The sequence below is a fragment of the Kogia breviceps genome, chromosome 2 (genome assembly GCF_026419965.1).
Source record: "Kogia breviceps isolate mKogBre1 chromosome 2, mKogBre1 haplotype 1, whole genome shotgun sequence".
Lineage (NCBI taxonomy): Eukaryota > Metazoa > Chordata > Mammalia > Artiodactyla > Physeteridae > Kogia > Kogia breviceps.
The window spans coordinates 31,224,119-31,250,203 of NC_081311.1; the positions used below are offsets into that span (position 1 = coordinate 31,224,119).

General features: G+C 34.5%; 1 protein-coding gene across 24 annotated transcripts in view; it reads right to left on the reverse strand.

The window, feature by feature from the left end:
* LCOR (ligand dependent nuclear receptor corepressor) overlaps positions 1-26,085 on the reverse strand; it is a 131,016-nt gene that overhangs the window by 15,536 nt on the left and 89,395 nt on the right. For 11 of the 24 annotated variants that reach the window (XM_067024935.1, XM_067024937.1, XM_067024938.1 and 8 more), the window contains 3 exons: positions 22,583-22,870; positions 19,638-19,731; positions 7,499-17,060 (listed from right to left, as the gene is read on the reverse strand). In XM_067024935.1, the coding sequence (XP_066881036.1) occupies positions 16,091-17,060; positions 19,638-19,731; positions 22,583-22,870 (1,352 nt within the window). In that variant the 3' untranslated portion in view covers positions 7,499-16,090. Of the gene's footprint in view, positions 1-7,498; positions 17,061-19,637; positions 19,732-22,582; positions 22,871-25,811; positions 26,029-26,085 lie in introns of those variants that run through there. The other 13 variants (XM_059054417.2, XM_067024925.1, XM_059054416.2 and 10 more) reach the window with 4 other exon arrangements.

The window sequence follows — 26,085 nt, forward strand, 5'->3', positions numbered from 1 at the left end:
TTCCAAATCCAAGATGTATCTGTAACTCTTCACCCTGTAAGAGTCCTCAGTGAGTCACTCTTGCTGATGGCAACATGGCATCTTGCTTAGGTGTGGAGTGGAAGAATAGTTGAGTACTGATTGAAAACAAAAGACATGCAATCCCTTTGTGATAGCTTTCTAAGTTTACTGTGTCCTTAACTAAGTTCAGTAAAAACAGGGCAGAACAAAGGTTCAAAAAATTATGAATTAATACTGTAAACTGGGGGAAAGGAGAAGTGCTTCAGAGGGTGCTTACTGGACATGAAGCCATAATTTGCTAGCTTTTCTGTATCTCATGGTTTAATAAAAGGCTATTATTTAGAGTAGACCTAACTATGATAGAAGCAGTTTAAGGCTTGTATATTGTATCTTCTGTTTCTCATAAGTTTAGCTAGATCGTCAAATTTATTAAATTACAATAAAAAATATAATTATCAAGGAGATCCATATGTTCACTCTTTAATGTATTTTCACCCCATAGCAAAGGTACCTGGGAAGCCGAAATATAATCAGAAAGTTACTTGGTGAGTCAGAAGTCAGAGCAAGGGGTCATTAAACACAACAGTCCAATGCTTCCATCTCCTCTCTAGGAACGTAATAGGCTCACAAAACAGACACTTATCAAACTATTTACTTCTGAAAAATTTTTTTTCCCTCTACCAAATTGATTTTTGCTTCTATCATCCCAGGTAAGAATATGCATGCACGACCAAATTACATTGCATTTGGTGTTAATTAATGTAAACAAGAGGGAGGGTTCAGAGGCAGTGAAAGGGGATTTTGGACTGGATGGTGTAAAGTTCAAAAATGACAGTTCCTGGAAGTGGGGGAAGAAATACCCCTAATGATATAACTAAATACTGATTTGATGAGAACACAAATCTAAATTATTAATCTAATGAGTATTATAACTAAGAATTCTTAGAAAACACTTTGCAATAGACTTTAGAAAATACTACAGTAATTTCAGACAAAGAGGACAGACCTCTGCTCATGGTTGATTTGAAACTACAAAAGTGTCTGTCCCTAGACCTAGACTCACTGAATTACTGAAACCAGATTAAAGAGCCATCTGATCTTAAAGGCACAGCTGACATTTTAGGTCAGGATACATGAGAACTCATGACAAGTCAGTGAGTCTAGTCTATTTCTTTTTTTGTTTTTGTATCTGTCAAGTAAGGGATTAAAATCTATGTTGTTCTTTGGGGGAAATTGCTCTTCAATTCCCTTTAAATGACCAGGACGATGACAGAGTAAAAAAATACCACTGCTTAGACAGGATATAGAGGCGCTCATTTCAAGCGAGAGAAAATGTACCGTATCATGACACTGTCTTCAAGGGGGGGGGGTGAAGGGAAAGAAACATTTGTCAAGGTCCAGCAGTGGCCAAGGACCAGTGCACAGTTTCCCTGGAGTGGAACTGAGAGGAGTCAGTCCACACAAGATTTCCACTACAAGAGGAATGTATTTCTTTTGTAGTAATAATAATAACGATAATAATGATAACCTCAAAAACCCACACTACTGCTTTGCAGGGCACTGTGTATGCAGATGGAGACCTAAAGGAGGCATGGGGAGCTGACACAAATAAACAGAAACCAAAAGAACATTTAAGAGTTCACATGACAGACCTCTGCGACACAAATGTTTTTCCCTCTCAATAAATAAAGTGGTATGCTTTTTGACATATATTCCTAGTTTCTTTTTGGGTGAAAGGAAGAGGGGGAAACTAGCAGATTACATAGACATCCAAATAAGCAGTTATCTAATAGTGTCCTGAGTCTTTTGTGATTTTTATGGGATCTTCTATACCTTAACTTTTCTCATGTTCTCTTTAGGTTCTTAATCTCCACTCTTGAAACCATACAAATCTGTGCCATAATTCTTAAAAGTGGCAAATTCTACTTTTGTCATATAATAAATCACTTAAAATTGACACAATGATGGCACTCCTAAGTATTGTATTAACTAATTATTTAAAGGACTTAGACCACTTTGTAAAATGTAAAAGGCCTTAAAATTTAAAACGATTCCTAAGGTACCTTATACAAGGTTTAATGTTATTTCTCACGTGTTCACCTCATGAATGTTAGAGGAGGTATATATACTTTAGAATTTAAAGTACAGTAAGAAAACTATTTTTATATCTACCATTCTCTCTGGGGTGCTCTTGGAATTAACATTCCTTTTATAACCCTCCCTTATCCCACCTCTCTCTGGAAACACTCAAGGCTACTGTTGGAGATGTACTGCAGTGAGGGGGACTCAGCAGAATCATCTGTATATTCGAGGTTTATTTAGGAATATTGGAAGACAAAATATAAGCAAATGTATATGCATATGTACACACACATGCACACACAAATACTCAACTTAGGTACTTACTCTACCTCAATCCTTATCCTTAGTTTCACCACTTCTCTTGCTTCCAATATACTACCCAGTTCATCTATACTGATTTGACTTCCCTTGGAGAACACTATATTCTAAGCTCCCTGTCACTATTTCTCCTAATTTTACAGTTTGCTGCACATTACCCAGAACTGCCATCTTCCTAAAGCCCGAATATGATCTCGTCACTTTTTCTGCATAAAATTTCAGTTAATTTTCCACTGCTCACAGTCCATCCTCCTTTAGCACCTTCTCCCTGTGGGCCGTGTTCTTTCTTTCTCACTATACTCTCATGCTTTGTTGTCTATCTTTTATAAATAGTGCTTATGCTACACGGTAACAGCTGATGTGGCTACCCCCTCCATTGGATTGTGAACCTTTCTACAGGTCCAGGACTTTGGTCTTTTTAACGTGGTAGCTTCACTGCCTAAATACTGGGGCTTAGTTCATCTCAGGCATAAGTAAGTGATGAATAAACTAACCAAATAAATTACTATGTAGTGACGATAATTTTCCCAAGACACTTTTCAAGGGAATTGAAAAGGGCAGAGGTAACATTTTGACACAGAATCAGAAGGGAAAAGAAAAAGCTTTCAAAGAAAATGAATTCAAATCAAGGAGGCAGGGTAAGGAAGGGAATTTTGAAGGTAAGAGTGTAGGCTCCTAACTGTAAGCACACAGGAGGTTGCCGGCACCAAAAAAACAAGGATGAAAAGGTATGGTTTACATAACGGCTTTCAGAAGCCATCAGAATTTCTGACTGCAACCAAGAACAAGAAATACTTTTTACAAAGTAACTCAGTACACACACATCACATCCTAGTTTGTATGTGTATGACAACATGTAAGATTCAACAAAACAATATTTATCCATATTATATGCTATGTACTCTGATTCTTTTTTCTTTTTAATTTCTTTTTAAAATGTTGGTTAGAACCCCCTGAACTGATCTTATAACTTACTAGTAAGGTATAACTTGATTAAGTTTGCAGAGCTGGTCTACACAGACTCACCAATTCCTAGCATCTCATGAGAGTCTGCTATCCTCGTTTTCTTCTTAGTCCATCTCTATCTAGCTAAAATTATACTACTAGGTTTTCCTGGGAAAAATGTCTGAAGTCATTTTAATAGACACTGAAATGAACACCTCTAAACTGTGCTAGCTATGATCTATCTGTTTGAAATGCACAGAACTCCCATTTGGTAAGAGTGTAATTAGAATCTCATTAAACAGGCAGTAGAGTACCCAGATTCTTTCACTGGAAAACTAAAGGTTTGATGATTAAACACATAAGCACACACACATCCCCACAATCCCACCTGGATCTTACATTGTGTTATACAAACCACCACCACATAAAAAAAAAAAATCTACAGATTCAAAGCATGTAAAATTTCAACCTTGAAAATACAAAAAACTCTATACAATGGAAAGGAAAATAAATTCTACTACTTTCCAAACAACTTTTATTCCACTTAATCTTTGAAAATAAAGAATGATTGATGTTTGATAATATTCCTCTCAAACAGGACCAAGAAATCAGAAAAGCAGCATTCCAGGTTTCAATTATAGTTCCAACATTTCTCTCATTTTATAGTTAAAACAAGATTGGCTGCCCAATATCCCAGTCTAATATAAACTCATCTGCCTCACTTTCCAAGTTCTAATCAATATAAACAGCTTCTTCCACAATTTTCAATGGGGTTTTCTCTCCTTACCTCTCACACTAAATTAACTCCTGCCAGGTGCTTTCACTCCTAGTTTTCATTTATTGAGCACTTGCAAAGAGCCTGGCACAGTGCTAAGTATTCTACATACAGAATCTCATTTAAGCCTCACAGCAAATCTATGAGGTGGGTCACATAAACCCCTTTCACACATAAGAAAACTAAGGCTCAGAATGGTTCAATAACTTGTCCAAGACCATGTACTAAGAAAGTAGAAGGGCTGGGATTTTAAGCCAGGCCCATCAAATTCTAACTCTTAAACTTGGGATATTCTCTACTCTTCTCTCTATGCCCTACCTATTCACCTCTTCCAGCACTGAGTCAATAATGCTGATTTCTATTTAACAATGAAGTTTTAAATGCCTCAAATGTAATTTCTTTATTGGCAATTTCATAATACAGATTTAATTCTCTTCCTAAAAAGCAATGTAAGTTTATTCAAGAATAAAATTAGTTGATTTAGTTTTCTTTTAGAAAATTATTAAAAGAAAAGTATTAGATTAAATCCCTCATTCTAAGTTGAGTCAAGAGTGCCAAAGTGGTGTAAGTATAAAGATAAGTATAATGGTTTGGAATCATGAGTATTAAGGGCAACTCATTATGTGAGGAGGGCGGGCAAGTCCCTTAAAGATCCCAAGTTCCTTATTTTTCATTTAAAAAATAAAAGATTAGGATGGGACCAACAGTGTTTAATCAGTGGGTTAATAAACCCACTATGGTCAGAACAATGTGAATATACTTAACACTACTAAACCATACACTTAAAAATGTTTAAGTCTGTAAATTTTATGTCTTTTGACACAATTAGAAAGAGATCTGTTGAATAAACGAACTTAAAATATGCAAACAAACAAAACAAAAATACCTGTTACAATTTGAAAATATATAACATGTTCAAGCCTCACTCTTATAAACTGATCCAGGGATCTGTATTGTTAAAAGATTGATTGTGATTGAGACTGAGTAGATCCAATGATCCCCAGAACTCCTTGTGCTCTAACATTCAAAGCAGAACTAGCCTGCACACAATCGAAACAGAAATTATGAATAACCTATTTTAAAAGTAATCAGAAAAAGTAACTGCTCAATCTAATTTTTGTAAAAGCATTTACATTCATACAGTTCATAACAAAAACTTAACAAAATGGATTTGCTTTTTATTAAATAAAAGGCATCATTTTCCTTTAGAAAATGCTGCAAATGCAAAGATAGGACCTAAGGTTTATAAGAACTTATTATTTAATAAAGGGTTGCTACTGTATTTCTCAACGTTTGAACAGATATAATTGGTGTATTTGTTACACATTTAAATAGAAAGTTGCATTTTCAACAGACGCAGAGTTGAAATGGGGCCTAAAAGGCATTCAGGACAACGCTCACTTTACAGACGAAAAAAACAAGTGATCTTTCTAGTATACCAAACTGCAAGAAATTTACATTACCAAATAATCCCTTATCACTCCAAACTGCTGATCAAATAAAAATGGACAAGAAAAGTACAATGAACCTTTTAAAACTACCAGTCAATAAACAACAGTATTCTTACATGCCTATAAAAAGTTCCAGGCTCAATAAGATTTCATACTTATGAATTTTGATAAACTTTTAAAAGCTTACTTCCACACTGAACTCTAACCAAATCATGACTTAAACTATTCATTATACACCTATCAATCTTTTAAAATGTTTTGAGAACATTTCTTTTCCACTAACCTCTGAAAACAAGCCTGTCTACTCCACTTGTAAATGCAGTTTGATACACTAACCACTTCCCCCTAGACAGCAAAAAGTCCAACAACTTATAAGGTGAATATGATGACTAAAATTCTGTGTTAAAATGCTTACCATTTGGAAGCAAATAATGATAAAGTGGATACTCTGAATACAAGAACAGTTATCTCTTAATGTTAATAAATAAATAATTTGTTAAAAAAAGGTTTTCACTCATTTCAGCTACAAAATCTAACATATGACTTGGGTGTATGTTTTTACATTTGACTACAAGTGTCTGGTGAGAGGAGTTCACAGTCCTTGAGGGAAAAAATAACAACTCCACAACTCAGAAAGCAGATACCATTTTCCATTTTTTCTACTCCATTTCCCTTATGCAGTTACCCTGATTCCTTAGAGTTCCTGAATTAATTTCAAAGTATCAGCAGAATCAGAGAAGAAAATTTTGGATTAGAAGAAATAAGTCCTTTTTAAAAATCAGGTCATAATTGAAGAGCTAAGTATCAACATGAAGATAGGATCACTAAAATAAATTCATTGATGAGATGCTAGATTATAATCCTACTACAACTGATCTGGCCACCAGTTTAAAATGGATAATGACAAGAAACACGTAGTTATAGCTTTGTACAAAGAAATAATAATTAGGTTTCTAGAAAAATGTTCTATAGACATATGGCATAACTGAGTAAGGGGAACAAGTGAAGCCAAGGAAACAAGCCTGTAGTACCAGCAAGACTTCCAATTTTATAAACATCAGGCCAAAAATGCACAAAGTGCTAGCTAGGCAGCCAAAGAAATGAGACCAAAAAAAAAATTAACTAGAAGATAATCTAGACCAACTACCAACAATAACATCATTAAAAAATACAAAATTCCATTAGAAGTGACTGGAAATCACTTCAACCAGCCTATATTACATGAATATCATGAGTTTGAAAAAGGAGCTTTCTAAAACATTTTGCTTATCATTTCTGATCTTTATCACTGTAATTCAGTTGTTCCTTGCTAACCACTTTACAACAGAAATCACTTTGTAATACAAAACTTTTTTTACACCCCGTTTCTAAAACCCACAATATGAATGTTGAGCAACATATATGCTTTTTATTTGTCTGGTAAAAGGAAATACCAGCATTCTCCCAAGAATCTGAATTACTATAATAATCTTAAACTGATTGACAGTGCTTTCACACTTATGCCTCAAGAGCAAACAAAAATGAGTAAATCATTATTCTTTTTGGCAAGTAATCCCAGAATAAAGTTTTACTCTAAGAAAATTATGAAAAATTAAGTTCAGCAAGCAGGTATTATGAAAATGTCAATGTATCTTGTTTAGCTGAAAATATTTAAAGTGAATAAATAATCCAATGAAGAAAGCTGAGGTAGGAGGAGTATCAAATTAGTAGAGAGACAGGGTTACAAGGCAGTACCGAATCCAAATACTGAAGCACAATTTTGAAGCAGCAACTTCTAGTTATCTAAGGGATTTCATCTGGAAATAATTTATCACAAAAAATTACAAACTTTGATTACCAAGTGCATTTATATAGTGCACGTCGAAATCTTACCCCTTTTGTGGATTCGTTAAAAAAGCATTATAATCTTAAGAAGTAGAAACCAAGCTTTTAAAACAGTTTTCACAACAAAATTTATTAGAAGAATAGTGGTTTTGAAAAGTCTAGCATCCAGTGAGAACTACCATACACAACATTACAGCTGGGAATGTTTCTCCAAAATGTCATGGTCAAATAATACAATGGAACCATTAAATCTTACACATGCACGAAAGAACTAGCGCGTTTGACATAGAATGCAAAAAAAAGGGGACCACATGGATTAAAATTTTAAGTACTCATCACATACATTAAGACACAGCTTATTTTTAGTCCAGTCAAAAATCAGAACTGCATTAAAAAATTTAATGTAGTGCAATCAAACCAAAAAACTTAAACTGTGATCATAAGTGCTCTACTACATAAATGTTGATCATAGCAAGGAACAAAAAGTTCAAATCACACAGTACAAAAAAAATCTGTAAATAAATATAAACTACAGTACAAGAGAAATATTAAATTATACAATTCCGTCAAACTGTAAACAGTATATTGAAATGAGGTCCATAAGAGTAAAGGGGGTTCCTGTTTTGTTGCATGACACTTGAACTTCTAGAAATCTGAAAGATGCCATTTTCCGTATCTTCAAAGGCTATGGGTTTTATATATGGAGAATTCCTTTTAGATGTAAGATATCAAATACTAAAGCAGAGGAATAATCTATTTTGTTAACCACAGACAGTACTGCAGAAAACAAAAGGAGTTTTAAAGAATAAAGACCTCTAACAGACAAGTCTTAACATTAGAGATGCAAAGGGCTAAAACACTGGAATTAGAACTTCACATCAGAAGAAACTTGTCATTGAGGACTTCTAGGCTACAAAATATACTGACAAAATTGTCTGCTGATATGTAGTCCTAGACCTCTGCTAATTTTTTGACATTTACATACTCAATGTTACAACACCAACTTTGGCAGAATCACTACTAATAAAATCAGAGCACTCCTGGCCCAACGGTTCCATCACAGTGGCCAGTGCACAGAATTCTCTAAAGACATTGCATAAACTAGAATGTAGAGGTCAGACACCCAAGGACCAGTGCTTGAATTTAGTAGTAGTATGGTGAAGAAGCAAGAGCCACATTGAGGAAGAACTGCATCTGTTATAGTTTACAGAAGCAGCAAGGAATGTCGTTTAATTGTGCTGGCTATTAGTGGCATTTAAAAATACATAGTTTAACTGTGTGTGTATGTGTTGCATGTGCTGGCTATACATTTATGCACATTTTGCCTTTTTAAATACACTGTTAACAGGAACCCCCATATTATCTGCTCAGTAGTAATAACTGAATATATAGAATGCCACTATAAGAGTGTGAGGCACCGTGTGCTGGAGAGTTATATGCAGCTTTAAAATCTGTTTGGCTGAGTTATACCTGGATACCTGAACTGAGTTTTTAAGTTGACATTCATCAAGGATGTGCTACCAGCACGTCAAAATAAAAGCAAAACAGAAAAATACAAGTCACTGTTAGGTTTAAGAATAGCATCAAAGTACCTGAATTGAGTGAGAATAGTGTGTAAACTGTCCCTGAGGGTTTTTAAACAGTGTGTACAAGTTGGATTCCTAAGAACATTAGCTATATTTAACAGTGTGGACTGATAAAATACCAATGTTTGACAGTTTAAAGTGGAGGTTATAAAGAATTATACGCAAACACTCCGAATGTATAGTTTATACGTTTCTTCTCAAAGCAGCAACAAGCTGCTGTAAAGTATACATCCCATCAGAACAAGCAACATGTGGGAGTCAGATAAAGGTTTCTATCTTAGTCTGGTTTTCTGACAGCACAGCATATCAATATCCAATGACTATATCTTTCCTAGATCAGAATGTAACTATAATTTTGACTAGCAATATAGGATTAGACTTTTAATCAAACACTTTGCTATTACATACTAAAATTCCTTAAACTTACTAATGCTGGTATACTAACCTAGTTAATTATCCCCCCCTTCATTTTAGAAATATACCCTTCCACAACTTAAAAACATTAAGATCCATTTTCAGTCCTCTGATGTAAAAAGCATGTCAGTGAATTAATATTAAAAATTTACACAGTAAAAAGGCTTGAATTTCAGCCAAAGATTCTAAATACTGCTCATTCCCTGAAGACTTAAAGGGAGAGAGAATCCCTACCCATTTTCCTAGTGATTTATTTTTCTAAAACTGTCTGACACAATTTTTCATTTTGGGGAACATCCCCTTCACTTCCTCTCAAATTCCAAATTCTTAGCCTGAAATGCTTAATGAAATGGGGAAAATGAGGCAATCACTTGGAATTGCTTGAAAGGTACAAAATGTTATTGTCTTTTTAAAAAATAAGACAAGAATTATTCATATAAATGTGATCTGACCCCATATTATGTAGTATGTTTTATATTTTTAAATAATTACCCTAAAACTTACAGTACCTAAGACTCTGAAGATAAATTAAGACTTTAGTGTTGTAACAGAAAAAGTGCTGAATTATCCCTTTTCTAGTACTTCAAACATTTCAGACAAGTGCTTTCCTTAGTGACAGTAAAGTTTACTATATACCCTTCCACCAAGCAGGAAACAAAGTCACCTGGATGAAACAAGACTTTTAGGAGTGTAGCACCGGGTATTTACCAAATAACAGATGTTGTTCAACTCATTCTGAGGGGCTAAAAATATTCTAGATTGAAATTCTATTTGGCTATTGTATGTTAAAAATCCCTGCCCTACTGTGTCAGTGTCCTGTGTCCAACCCTCCCGCCCCCCTCCCCCAGTCCCCTTACACACTATCCACTGAGAATCTAATCTCTAAAGAGATTATTTTAAAATTTATGTTTTCAGGACATACCTGAGAAAGGGTGCAATTATGCAGAACAAGGAACCCAAGACTGCACTAATACTGGTTACAGGTTCATAAATTCTTTCCCAAGACAAATCTAAAAAGTCTAAGAGGTATGGATCTTCAAATATGTCTTACTGCTTTAGATTTTTTTGGTATGTGTGTAGGGTCATTTCCAGTGTTGAAAAAATCATCTTGAGCCTGTTCAATGACAGTTCAAGATGGGGTAAAGAGTTTAATTCCATATTCAAACAATAAAGATTAAATATTATGATTATAATATTTGCTACATCCAATAAATTTATGATTAACTAAAAGTGCTTGCTTTTCCGCTTTTATTGATATAGCTATAAATGAACTGGAAACCTTAAAATTACCCTCCTAATAGTTGCAGAATTAACTCATATTTTATTGTTTGTCAAGCCAACATTAATTTGCCTTTATTCTCACTTTTCAAACAATCTAAAAGATTTTTCTGACTATCAAATGAAGGTGGCCCAACTTTACCATGTTATCTATCCTGCGACTCATTTTTAGTATTGTAGGGCAGAATCTTTAGCTTTTCCTGATCTACATACTTCCCCATCCTACTTCCCAACTCCCTCCTCCAATCTCCTTCCTAACACTTAGGGCATACAGCTACAGGGATAAGGTCTGCTTCTTTAAAAGGCAACTGCGAGTTTATTTGGGAATAAGAGACAGAGAATATGCAAAGAATTTCCTCTATTTTCCCTTCAGTCACCATGTTCACAAATCCTACTTAAGTCTCAAGGACAGAATGTATCCAAAAAAAACCTAAGAAGACTTTGGAGGTCTGCATTCCTTGTACCACGATTATACTTTTTTCCTTTTCAGTAGAGCTTGAAAGCAATTAGATTAAAAAAAATCCTTATATAGCTTAATTACGTTTCCAAATGGGCTGTTTGGTTAAAGCCATTAAGTTTAATAACACTGGCTTGACCGTAGTATTAATGAAGACCTAATTATAATGGAAAGGTAACAAGGAAAACAATCTTTGATATCTTCATGAAGGTCAAAATTTAACCTGTAACTTTTAATGTCTCCTATAAAAGACTAAGTGGAACAATTCAGTCTATTGCCATATTCCATTACCAATGACAGCCACCTGAATATATAGATATCAGAAAAGGATGGTTCACATGAAAACAACCTCTGGCATTTAAAGAATAATTTCAAAAGCAAAAATATGCAGTTTCAAAATCAAATCTACAGGGATAATAGCTGTTAAGAAAATGACACTGAGCTGTCATATCTGCTGTAACTACTCAAAATAATTTCAGGTTCTGACATTGGGCTGCCTCAATAACTTGTTTTATAAAAATAACTGAATCCAAGCTTCACTATTATGGGTCAATGAAATATAAGAGACTCACAAAGGCTTAGAACCAAGCCTCGCACCATGTGCTTACTTGGGGGCAGGGGGAGAACACATAGCTCACTCACTAGCAGCTCCAAGGCTGCTACGTACTGCCTAATGACAGAAGGTAGTTATGATATGGGCCTTTGCAGGTAGTCATTTTTAGTTTAATTTAGAGTTCTCTCCAGAAAATTGGGAACTAAACTTCTCATTGTGCCTTACTGTTTTACTATCTGATCCCATATAGCTCATCTTATATATAGCTCAGGTAAAATGTTGGGGAATGGAAATGCCAATTGGTTGAGGTAATGGTTTATATAAGATAACCAGAGTTCTAAAAGCACTTCAATCTTGTAAAGTAAAAGTGTACCAAATAAAGCTAATACACACTTCACACTTGTTGAGCTTGCTCACCAGAACTGAACAGTAATTAACTTCACTTAAGGACCCCTATATCACACAAAGCCTTACTCATATCCATGATCTGCTGCAGCAAAGGTTTATCAAGCAACACCTAAACTTCAGAATAACAACAAACTTAACATTAAAAAGTATTATACACAAATATAAATTATTTTTCCTGAAAGAGAGACCTTGTCCTTCATGGTATTTGGGGAACAGAATAAAGTGTATAGCTCATAACAAACACAGTTCAGTCACCTGTAAGCCTACTAAACAAAGTAATATAATACAATACATTACTGTCAAGCTTGATGACTGTTTCAAAAGTGAGAAAGCTAATGATAAAAATACCAATAGATATCCTTCCACGGAATTAGTGTTTTTGATTTTATAGTGCCATAGCTTATCTACTCTACATCTATGTTCTCTCATAAAAAAATGTAGGAGTTGATTTTAAATACATTATCTCCTAATATTATTTTGAGTCATATCATATAGTTGGAGTAATGTCATCATCCACCTACTGGAAAATGAAAGGAGAAAAGGCTTTTGTGACAAAGATAGCTGTGAACTATACATTCCCATACCATAAAAATGGTCAGCTGTTGTTTGGGCCATGCAAAACTCTGATTAGCAGAAATTAAGCATGCGAATAGACCAATCTCTATTACACATTTATGAGGATGTTCCCAAACTAGAATATCTACACTGAAAGTGCCAATACAGAATAGTGGCAAATCAAGAGGGAAATCAAATATTACGGGATCACTGCGGCACCAAGACTGACGACTGACATGACAGCCAGCCACGTGATGAGCCACGTCCAAGAAACAAATGGTATAATGGAACTCTGAACACAAAATTTAACATTAAAAGTGCACCTGAATATTACAAACTAACTTTACAAAACCTACAATAAGGTAAAATATATATCTTTTGAAATATTCAGCAGCTTTCTGTATTTTTTTAATTTTTTATTTTTTTTGGAGAGGCTCATGAAATTTAAAAGGGACCACTATCTAATTTCAACCATGCTTCACAAAACAATAATGGCTATTTTATATTGCAGTTACCAGTGTAATGCAATTAGTGCTTTAAAATAATCTACACTCAAAAAGAAAAAGAGAGACCGACCGACCTTTGGAGGAAATATGCTTATTCAAAAGCTTCTTGGAAAAGAAAATTTACCTGAATATCAAGTCATGACTGATCTCAAGTGTAATGTTTAAAAGCTTCACAGACATGAATATTACAATCTTCAGGTCTCAGGACTTTTAATCTGAGAAAGTTTAGAGTTTGGTTTGTTTTTTAAATTCACTTCCTAACCAAAACAAATAATAGAAGTACTCAAATTTTCACTATTTACAACTCTCAGCCTACAATCTGAAATGACACAATACAAGTTCTCTTATTTAAACTGCAGCATTAAAGGGTAGGCACACCATTCTTCTGCTGCTCGATTGTCATCCACTGAAACACACATAGAAAATATTTATGTTAGTAAAATGATCACTCCATGTACACTACAATGACAAAATTTACATAACTCAACTCATACATCACTTTAGAGACTACCACATAGGATTAAAACCTCTCTGAACAGTAAACTCTACAAAAGTTGAACTTTTAGGGCCAGATTTTTAAATGGGCCTTTAATGATGCCTTTCTGAGGGGATAAAAACAAGCACAAATTAATTGCTCAAAGGACCTTTTTGCAGCAATCTTGGGCTACCGAATACCCCCAAACATCATGCAAAAAGGTACCATGGCTGCAATTAATTGTGTGTGACAAATCGAGTGTGGAACAAAGGAGGTGTTCCTTCATAAGCTTAGTCCTTTGCTTTCAGCAAAATTTCTACAACTTCCTTCAACTGCAGATGAAAACCATACATTTCATTAAGTATTTTTTATTGCAACTTCCAGCTAGGCTAGAAAATACTGCAGAGTCATACACTGCTCTGAACCCAAACTGCTTTTTCTGTTGAGAAGACTAGAAAGCTAAGAGGAAACAGGCTCAGTCATCCACTGATTAAACTGCTACACAAAATAACCAAACCAAAAGACGAACCCAAGTCCAGGCTATGTCAAGATGTGTGTATTTTAATAACAGCAATGGTGTGCCTAACCTTTGAACACACAGGTTGCTGAGGGAAAACTATCCTTAACCTAATTAACTGCTCCAAAGTTTCCAGGCAAGAATTTATGCCTTGGGAATATCTGGACCTACTTCTCAAACTGTTAGTATCCATCAGAAATCATCAACCTCAATTTAACGCTCCAAGTTTTGATTTTATTTTACACAAAAACTCCAGTGATTTTTTTTGTTTGTTTTTGGTTAAGCATTTAGAAGGGGCTGACCACCTTTCTCAGTAGATTCGAATATAGGGTGTATGTGGGGTGGATTTTGTTTTGCACAAAGAGTAATTTTAATTTGGTCACAATGCAAAATTAAATTTCATGGGCTTTATTTACCTGTTATTCTTGCAAAAAAGTTGTAGAAAATAAACATTCCAAACCATATCACTGTAATTTTAAAAGCCCATCTCAAAAAAAACCTTAGGTGTTCTTTAAGGAGTGCTTATACAAAACACAATCTGAAAGGTCCTGAACTGTGTGCTAAGCAACCATAAAAATCAGCTAAATATCAGAAAAAGTTAAGAAGAGGATAGTATGTAGGATGCCAAAAAAAAAAAAAAAAAAAAAAAAAGAAAGAAAGAAAGAAAAAGAGTTCAAAGCAACAAATAAAACTAAAAAAACCCTGCCCCCTTGTACTAGTATCTTGAATTAGTTAAAAAAGAATTGCTAAGGAGCTTGACTTCTGATTGAATTATTGTTAGAACTGATATGCAACCTAAATCATTTTAGGTTACCTTGGGGTTGTGTTCTTTCTCTCACCACAAACATGTATTCTTCACTTATGTGGATATTTGAGATTACTGAGGCTGTAAAATCTAGATACCACTTTTGCAATATTATAATTACTCACACACATTTCCCCCCTATTTCTCCCATCCCCCCAATAAACAGATCTTAAATATTTTAAAATAGTTGCTGCAACTGACATTTAGTTGTTAGTTAGCACATGATCAAATCTGTAAAAGGATTTAAGAATACAAAGCAACTTAAATTTGCTAAAATGAGGCATCCTCTATTGTTTTATGTAATGTACCCTGACTGCTCCTGAGTAAGAACGGAGCTCGTCCTCCATGAGATAAGGCTATATCCTCACTTGTTGGTGAGACCAAATTCTACCCTTAGAAAATCCCAAATGAAATAACAGCAAAGGTAGTGTTACAACGTAATTAACTGAAGCATTTTTGAAGGTAGTGTGTGCACATTTTCCACCTCCTTCCCCCCCCTGGGTGAGCACTAAATAGATTGCTAATTTGTTAGCAATTAAGTAAACTTAATAGTGAGAAGGAAATCATAAAATGTTAATTGACCCAAATAATTATTTATCATTGAATAGCCAAATTTCTTAAATTCAGAAGTTCATTGTTCTTAGTTTCTTTAGTTTAACCCTTAAATTAAGTTGGATCTCAAAAGAAGAAAAAAATGTGAATAATTTTATAAGATGGCTTTCCAATTTGCAATGATAAAGCTCCCAATATGACAGACGTGGTTTCTAAAAGGGGGCTTTTTTCTTTTTTCTTTTTTTTAAAATAAAGGCAAATATAACTTAACAAAAAAAAAGAAAGAAAAGCATGCAGGCTCTACAGGCAAGGAGTCCACTTCCATGTATCTGTTCTCTGTGAGGTAACTCAATTCTCTTTTGTAGAGAAACATGCAAAAGGCCAAACAATATCCCGAGCCATACTGCACACGAAAATTTTAAAATATGCAACATTCAGAATGCACCTTTCACCCCTGTACACACAAGTCAATGCAAAATCTGCAAAGAAACAAGTGTCACAGTAAATGAAGTTAGGTGCAAGCAATGACAGCTGAACAATGCAGTAGTGCTCACCCAGTTTGTACAGTAATTGGCACTCTACAGTATTCCTACTCATTTTTTGATTCATTTGCACTTTGTGCTGCCTCTCCCTGGGGATCTAATTCAATCTTTACAGAAACGTCTGGCCCCTCCGACCTCATTAACTTCATCTTTTTCTTTGGAGGGTTTTTCAAAGTGCCCAGCCTCTCCTTTACTTTGTACTCCAGTGTACTGTGGGGAATCCCATAAATACTCTGAGCTTTGGAAACACTCATTTTTCCACTCATAACCACTGAGATTGCTTCCTCCAGTATCTCACTGTTGTACTGTCTGTAACGCCCTCTTTTCTTCCGAGGCTGCTTGGAGCCAGGATCTCCTTCTTGATCCGATGTGGGATATGGCTGTCCAGAGGTAGACTGCTCAGCATCTGAGCCCCAAGAATCGGGTCCAGCATCTAACATGCTTTTTCTATTTTGTTTTGGAAGAATAGCCCTTAATTTTTTACTAAGCGCGCTCTCCGTTTGTGAACCCATTACCAAAGAGCTATAGCTGTACTGATCACCAGTGCGATTTTCCCAAGAAAGATCCATTCCTCGAACTTGTGGTATCTTTAAATCTACAGGAGATGAATGGCTCACATCCTTTTTCCCATCTTGTTTTGCTTGAAGTGCCATTTTTGGAAAGGCAGAGTTTTCTGCAAGAAAAGGAAGGTCACTGATGTTGTTGAGTGCACCATTTCCCCTGAACTTCATACGGCTGAGGTTGAACTCATAATGTGGTTTTGCCCAAGAGGCTTCCCTGGATAATATTAAGTGTTGTCCATGATTCTGTAATCCAGATGGTCCAAGGCTGGCAGCTGTGGACAATTGGTTTCTGCTCAGTAGTTCTTCACTAATCTGCAGGGATCGAGCCAGTGGAACTTTGAGTGATGTGGAGTGTCCAAAACCTTCCCTGGTTCCATCCTGTAAGCTTCTTGGAGGTACCCCATCACCACTCCGAAGTCCGTCTGGGCGGTACTGGCTGGGTCTCCCAGGTCGCCTAATTGGATGGAAGGAAACTGATGTGAGCAGGACTTGCACAGGTAGGGAGGGATGGGTGAGGGGACCACTCCTTTATTAGAAGGCCTTGCTTGGGTAACATCACTTTGTGTTATTTATTTATTTTCTCTAAAATTTAAAAAAAAATGGTCTCGGCAGTTAGTTTTAAACTTGTTCACAAAAACAAAAACAAAAGCAAAAAACAAAAAAACAAAAAGAAAAAAAACCAGGAGCTTTTGGGCAAAGAAAAATTAAACCTGTCAGCTGGTCTCTGGTTGGGTTCACAAATATTCGGAGAAAAAGTTTCGCGCAACTGTCTGAAAATAGCACCTTAATTATTAATTACAAAGTAATCATCAAGTCTCCGTAGATCTACAAAGAATTGTGTTACCAACGTGACGTTACCACTAAACAAGTACAGTAATAAAAGAGTAAGCCAAATAATTTATTTTAATGCAACATAATTCAACATTCATGACAACCAGCTATAAAACTGGAACAATTTACATTGGTGGAACCCATAGATAATCGCTCATTTATCCCACAAACAAGTTAATGTTCTTATCAAAAATCAAACAATTCCAAATGACATTTCTTATTTTGCTTGGGAAAAAAAACCATGGCTACCAGCCCCATGGGGGGGGAAACCCCAAATCAAAACAAAACAAAATACCCATCAAATTATAACTTACCACACTTCTTCATTTTAAAACACCATTAGTTGCAGATACATGAGTACCACTGATTTTCCATTTGAAATAATCCAAGCTTTAAAGAAACTACCCTTTATTTCCCCCAAAACTTTGTTCCTTAAAGTCTACTCAAAGTAATTATTGTCAGAGGTATATAAACAATTTTTTAGCATTTTTCTTTAGTTAAAAAAAAACCCTTCTTCTTAAAATACCAAACATTAATTTTAAAATTTTAAGTGGACAGCTTTCAAATAATGTTTAAAAAAAATCAACTATTTACACAAAGTTAATTCATAAGGCTTTCATTTTTACAACAGAGAAAGATTATCAATGATAAAACTGGCAACTGGTAAAGCATGCCCAAGGGGAATAATTACATCAACTAGGCACAAAAGTGGAACTTTCCAGAAATAATGGTACATCAGCTATGCTCTCCAAAAGTCTACAGGGACTCGGACGTTACCAGTAAATAACACATAACAATTCAGTTAAAAGATGGGCAGTACTGCCGGTGCTTTTGTCTTCCAGAAAACACTACCACAATAAAAACATTTACTTTCCATTCAGAGGGACAAACACAGCAATTTCAACAATATAATACATAGACCTGGTGGCCAAGTTTAAAGTGAATCTTAAGCAAGGGATGCATTTATGCAAACAGCACTTAGGCTTCTCTTACATGTGTCCTTAATTACATAACTCAAGTTTTTTGACATATAAATGGAACCAAATGCTTTGGGACCATGATGACTTAGATCTATATTTAGTATGAACTGCAGTGAAAAAAAAGGGCTTATGGTTATTAGTAAACTATGCAAAATGGATTAAATTAATATGCTATTTTTAGACTGAATAAAGGAGGCGAGAAAAAGGAAGATGATGAAATTTTAGAGAAAATAAAGGGAGCATTTCAGAAGTCAGTAAAGGAATCCTTCAATTTGAAGGTAATTGAGAATAAGTTGAAAAAGGTTAGTCCATTTAGTGTCTGCTTACTCCTTTGGTATCTAAACATCTTCCCCATGTTGATATTCTGAAAGTTAAATAAACCTAAATATTAACTAACTTACCAAAGTTACGTTTCATATCTAGATGAAGCTTATTTTTGGTCACAACACAGTTTTATGGAAATGCCTTCCCAATATGGCATCTAAGCATCTTCATTAATACCTGACCATTTTAAAATGGCTATTATGTACACATAGAGGGAGAATTAGACAATTCTTACATCATAAAATTAGGTGGTCAGAAAATTCACTTTAGTCTGCTAATCGTTATCAAAACTGAGCATGTAATAATGTCTCGGCAGCCTAAGATGGTTATCAACGTCTACAACCGGTCTTATCTAATTAAAAACAAAAAATACACACAATTATTTTCTGAACTGCCACACAGAATTAAAACTGCAGTTCAAATCAACAAACCAAACCAAACCAAACCAAACCAAACCAAACCAAACCAAACCAAACCAAACCAAACCAGAAAAAAACGAACAGCCCCCATACTCCATTAGAGATACCAAGTTAAATACTGGAGCCCAATTTTCATTCAACAACCTCAGCACACAAAATACTGCCTTTACATGAACTCTGCAATTATTTAGGTTGGGTTTCACACTCCCAAACACTCAACAACAAAAAGTCCAAAGACATTCTTGCCATATTCCTGATTATTTACTATTTGTACTAAACTTCCATATTTGCCAATTCTAGATTTCAGATTGTGCTTTTTTACTTGATTGATAGACTAAAAGTAATTTTACTAAAGGCCCACCTATAACAGTGTTATTCTAAAGGATCAAGTTTTAAAACATACAGGGGAGATTGGCATCAACCTTTGATAAATTGTCCCCTATAAAACTGTGGAAGGCCACAAATATTTTCCCTTACCCGTTCCCTTGAGTACTGGAGCAACCTGGAGAATGGCTCAGGGAAGTGCTGCCAGCACATGGACTTTTCTTAGTGGATAGATCAAGTACACCGTCTGTAGAGACACAAAGAAACACCTGAGGATATTAAAAACTGGGAGCAAATATGAACTGAATAGGCTAAAAATGTCAAAGCAGTAGGCTTAGTCAACTGAACAGATAAAACTAGCCATATATTTTAAGTTACGAAACCAATTTATTAATAGAATCAGGATATTTTTCCTCCCGAAGTGACATAAATTTAGCAAAGTTTGTTATATCTCATATATCCAAGGGTTAAATATTTCATTAATAGGGCAAAAGAAAAGGTAAAGCATTAACACTAAAGATGTTAAGATACAGTGAGATATTAGAAATAGCAGTTTACACAGTATGAGGTTCTGCAATGGAACTATGAGATGTCATTTTCTAAATTTACCTTGATCAAAGTATATGAGTTTAATGCCACAATGTCATATGAATTATAAAACCAAATTTCTCAAGAGCTAAGTCTACCTGAAACACCAGGAGTATATTAAAAGTTAGATTTGGAAAAATTTAAATACAAAAGTCATTTTAAAAACAAGTTTATATGGTTATAGTAAATATATATAACTGTACAAAATAATATGTAAGATGAACCAGTTGTTAACTGTTTATAATTTGCATGTATCCTAATCACTCTTCGGACACATCTGCATAACTTGTGTATTTGGAGTCAATCTTTTGGGAAAAATCAGCAGAGATTCAAAATTTACTTGCTGATATTTATAAAGGCAAGGTTTTTCGATGAATAAGCTATTATAAATTGATGGGCAAAGTTTAAGGAAAGAAAGAAGAATGCAACAGTCTTGATACTGATGGGAGCCTCGGGGGATAACCATTTTTTTCTTTTACTGATGCTAGACCAAATCACAAATTCATGTTATTAGAACATAAAATTAGAAGACTTTATTCTCCCCCAAAGATTTTTTCCCCTCGTAGACATGTCTAGAAAAGAAAACTCATAGTCTGAATAACTTTTAAAGCTGCCATTCTGTCCAAAATTAACAGAGAAAATAATACTCAATGCCTCTGATTTTCAGTTGGTCAGCAGAGATGCCTGCTATCTAGTTATGTGAAAAATCACCCCAATATAGAACCCACTTGGGACTTGTATTTGAGGACACTGTAACTCCCTATTTCAGGCAGTTAGAAATAAATATGCAACTGAGTTTATAAACCAAAAAAGGCCCACAACTCATACACAGTAAGTGTTGTCCTTTAGAGTCACTAATATTTCTAAAAACGTAATCTTATAGAACCAAGTATCCCATTAGCCATCTAACCCAATTAGATACCTAACAAGCAAATGCCCTGCTTAAAATATTTCCAACCAAAGACAGTACTATTTTCATAGTCTGTCTAGTCAAATTATAGGCAACATATTTTAAATCTACCACTGAAAATATTGTGATTTAAGTTGAAAACACATTAAAATTCATTAGGAAATATACTTTTAAAATTTTTGTTTCATTTAAGGTTTATATACTATAATCCTATCATCTAGTTCAAATTTCTCTTGGTAAAAGCATGCCGTCAACACAACATACCTCTCAAGCATAACACTAGCCTTAAGAAGTTAGACCAATTTGTATTTTTGTATGTTAATCTCCATTATTAATACTTTAGATACAACCTCTATGCTGTCATTCTATTGTAAACCTGAACCTTGTAATGCAATATTTAGAGCAAACAGATTTTTAATGAAAGTTACCAATCTGTGGTAAAGAAAACAATCCTCAATAAAATAGAAAAGAACAACTTTACAAACACCCTAACCAAAGGTACAACTAGGAAGTCTAGGAGGCCTCCTGCTAGGAAATCTCTCAGAACTTAAGAGATTTTGATTGCTGTTCACTACACAGAAGGAGAAAGAAGGCAAAGGAAAGCTATTCAGAAAAATATCCTTTGATAAGCAACTAAAGCCAGTCCATTAAGTGTCATTCCTTCATAAACAACTTAAAATAAGCAAAATACAGTTCTTTCAAAGAGGTTCTTAGAAGAATTAAACTTATTTACTTTGCAAAATAAACATGTATTTCTTGCCAATAAATCCACACTTTTATGAGATTTCTATTAGTACAGATATCACCAATTTACAATTTGTAGTGGTTCAAACAGTGGCAGTTGAAATGCTCACTTCATCTTTGTGAAATTAAAGGTAAAATGAGATCACAAAGCAACACGGATATTTAATTTACTTAAAAGAGTAACTTTTCAAAGACTCAAGAAATATCTGCTATGCAAAATTGACACCCTCTTAACCTCTTCACTTAATTAGGATCCTCACCAACAGATTACCTTTTGAAAATACTCTAATTAGTTTATAATATAGTATATGTATGTATGTGTGTGTATTTATAAAATACTGAATACAGTTAATAACCTGGAGTGTGTCCACTGTCTTCTCAATACTTCTAACCTCATGAGTTTCTTTTTTTAAAATGCAAATAACATATATCTTTGCCTCATGATCTCATCTGCAGAATATAACTTCTATCTGACAAGATGCATTTATTTCTCAGATAGGAGCTAATCCTAAGCATTGATGGAAAGGGGGGAAAGTTAATTTTTCAAAGGGGTTTTAAAAACAATGGATATTACAGTGCTTGGGAAAGTGTGAACTACTTCTACAAATATCAAGTAACAGCTGTAACCACCTAACTTTCTGGGTGGTACATCAATCATGACTACGAACTACTGATGGGTAAAGTAGCCAATTTATACTTCTTCTCTATCACTGCAGAGCAGAGTCAGGAATAATTTAAAAATCACATTAGTTTATCCTATTATTGCTTCTGGTGCCCTACTTGCCAATACTTTTTTTTTCTCCCCAAATTAAAAGTACTCTAATTGGACAGAGGAGATCTTGACATCAAACCATACCTTGTTCGCTAGGTTCTGACTGAGACTTTCTGACAGTAAGGTCCAGAGGTGAGTCTTGGTCAGCCATGAGAAGTTTGCTGAGCACAGGGTTCTGAGTAGTTGCAGCCGTGGGAGAGGTGGTGACTGGAGATGCTTTCAGCAGGCTTTGGTTCTTTGTGCTATTGGGCTGGCTGGGGTCCTGAGTAGAGCTATTTTTTGAGGTATATTCAGCAGCAAATTGTTGGATCATTCGCTGCATGATCTCACGGGCCACTAGGGGAATATTGGGGTCGGAGACCCAGGGACTGTCTGTAAACAAAGATTTATTTACTTTTAAAGTGGGACAATGTACTAAAAAGAGACAGCTTTCAAGCAAACAAAATTTCATTTTATTTTTTTCTTAAAATGCAATATCCTAAAAATAGTATTCCCTCTAAGAGTTATATTTTTAATCTCCAGGCTTATAAAAGTTGCAGAATTTTAAAAACAAAATTTTAATAAATTTCTAAACACGACCCCCACCCCCGATTATGAAGTCAAATAAAGGGATAACCAATAGTATATCTTATGGGCAAGAATCACTTACCTGATACAGAAATCCCAAAACCCTTTTTAAATGAAATAAAATTACTCCCCTGTTTACCACCTATAGATTACATCTGGTTTCCCCTAGATCTTTCCTCAACCATAGCTTCCTATATAATTGAAGAATGGAATGCTCAGTTCATGAGGCTTAATTTACTTTCTGCTAAAAGACTGAAGGCATATCAAGATTATAAAGGAGATAATATTAAGATTCATGATCGGCTAGGGCAATAGTTGTCACACTTTAATATTCATCAAAATCACTTTGAGGGCCTGTAAAAACAGATTGCTGGTCCTATCTCCAGAGTTACTGATTTAGCAGTTCTAGAGTGAGCTCAGGAACTGGCATTTCTAACAAGTTTCTAGATACGGCTGGTCAGGGGACCACACTTTTAGATCCTCTGTGCTGAGTTTAAATGCCAAATCTCAAAAGCCTAAGACCATGTACTTTTCATAAGTTCTTTACACTCTACCAACCATTGAACACAATAGATAGGGAAGCAATAAAATAAACATCTAAGTTATCAATTTCTAATCAATGTTAATTTTAAAATAAACACCATATAAATTCATTAACTCATAAAACTTTCAGCACTGGAAGGGACCTTGAAAGTAAAATAAGATGGAAAATGTTTTGTGTAAATATATTACCATCACATCTCTCTCATTAACACACTATCAGGGAGACTAAATGCTTTTTGAGAAAAGCAGAGATTATGTTTGTTTACCCCTGTATACTCAGCCCCTAATCTTGGTGTAAAGTATACATTCATATTAGTTGAGTAATAAATGGATTAATCAAATCAATCAACAAATAGTTCTTAAAAAAACCAATAAATGAGATAAATGTGATCTAAAGAGTAAGTGGCTTCTTCAAATTTGTACAGATGGTTAGTGGCAGACCCCTGATTAAAATGTTCCACCTGTGACCTTTATACTTCCTTCCCACACTTCCTAGGCTTTAGAAGATGGGTCTCAGAAAACCTGAGCTTCCTTGCTTTTTTAAAGATTAACCACAGAAGGTCAATTATTTTACCTATAATATTTTGGAGCTGTAAGGAACTTTGATTTAGTCAGCAAAACTGACCAAGAGCTATTAATATCTAAAATCACCACAAAAAACAAACACATTAAAATCACACAGGACTCCCAAGAACAATTTTTTTTCTGAAGGACAATATTCAGGATCAGAAGATAGTCATAAAGTCAGAATATTTATTTAATTCTCTGGAGTTTAACAAAGTTTGCTCTACCAATAATAACATTTCTGTTCTATTAAGAAGTATTTTTAACCTTAAGTTTCCTCTCTATAAATAGAGACTATGAGCATGCTAGATGGTTTAAGGATAAAGGTATTCAACTAGGTAAGGTTCAGAAGTTATTACAATCACTGACAATGGTTCCTTAAATGATTTAATAAACATTTTTAGCCATACACTGCTTTTTTCAATCTCTCTACCCACTGGGTTTTCTTATCAATATTTCTTTCTATTTAAGATCCATTCTTTTCTTGCACAGCATACAATCCTCTGAATGACTGTACATAATTTAATGTTTTAATGTTATTGCATCTTTGTATCCTCTGAAAAATTGGATAATATATAATAAGGCTTCCAAATAGGAAGCAAAATGAAGTAATTTATGAGATGTCTCTGTTTAACTAGATTAATAAATATTAAAGAGACTTGTAAAGAGTCAAAGATTTTAGGATAAAGACCATAAATTGCTACCTTTGAGCTTTAAATGCCTGCAGCATATTTTGCCTCTTTATTGAATAACTAATATAATCAAGAAACAATTCATGTTTACGAATTGATGACATCTCTGCCATCTGAATTTCTACGTCTTTTGAAAGTTTCTTGAACACATTTCATTCTTTCATTTACTTAAAACACAATATCTATAAACCTAGCCATGCTTAGGGGAACATGCACAATTGAGACAAATAAAAACAACAAATCAGGTCAAAGTTAAAACTACAGAAAAACATGTGAATGCTACATCATAGCCACCTGTTATGTTTTTAGAATGCAAACCTAACTTTTAGGAAAGTGTCAAATTTTCTGAGACAACTGACAAAGCAAGCTGAAAAGAAATGATTATGACAGCTGTAGAAGGTTTATTGTTCTTAAACTGGAATTTATCATAAAGTCCATACCACAAAAGCCTACTTTTATTTGCATCTAATGTTTCTACCTAGCTATATATTACCTGTTCACACTCCATTATTTAATACATACAATTTGCAATACTTGTAAACAAAGGACTAAATCCAAATACCTGAATTATTTATTAAAAACAAAATATGCTCCTCAGATTAAACTGCCTGTTATATCTCTGGATACCGAACATTTTTGGTATTAATTTGAAGACTACTTAATGCCCATCTTTGAGACATTTCCAAGAAAATTAATAAAATATATAAAAATAACAATATTAATAAATAAAGGGGAAACTTCCAACTGCAAAGCAATAGTTCTTTTTCTGAGCATCATATGCCAGTAGACAGATAAATATACAAACTTAACTTTACATACAATTTCAGAGGATTCTCATCTCTCAAGACTGATTCCAAGGTAAGAATTCCTCTCCAAAAGGGTATGTGCCCCAAATTAAATTTCTAAATAAGAAAATTTACAAGAATTTTAACCTAAGTTATACCTACATGACAAAGGGATGGGACTAGTAGAGAAGCAGGTTAGAATTCTCTTCATCAATCTGCTTGTGATTAACCTCATTAACTCCCTCTAAGCAAAGAGTGGATGAAAAGTGGTTCTTCCATGTAAATTAGGAAGAGGAGTTCCTCTTTTCAGATAATGCATTTTCCTGCAGCATTAAACCCATTACTCAGTAAACATCCTAAAGGAGGAGTAGCAGAGAAGCTGGAAAAATATTTTATTTAGTTAATAAACTGAAAGAACTGATCTATCAGTCATTTA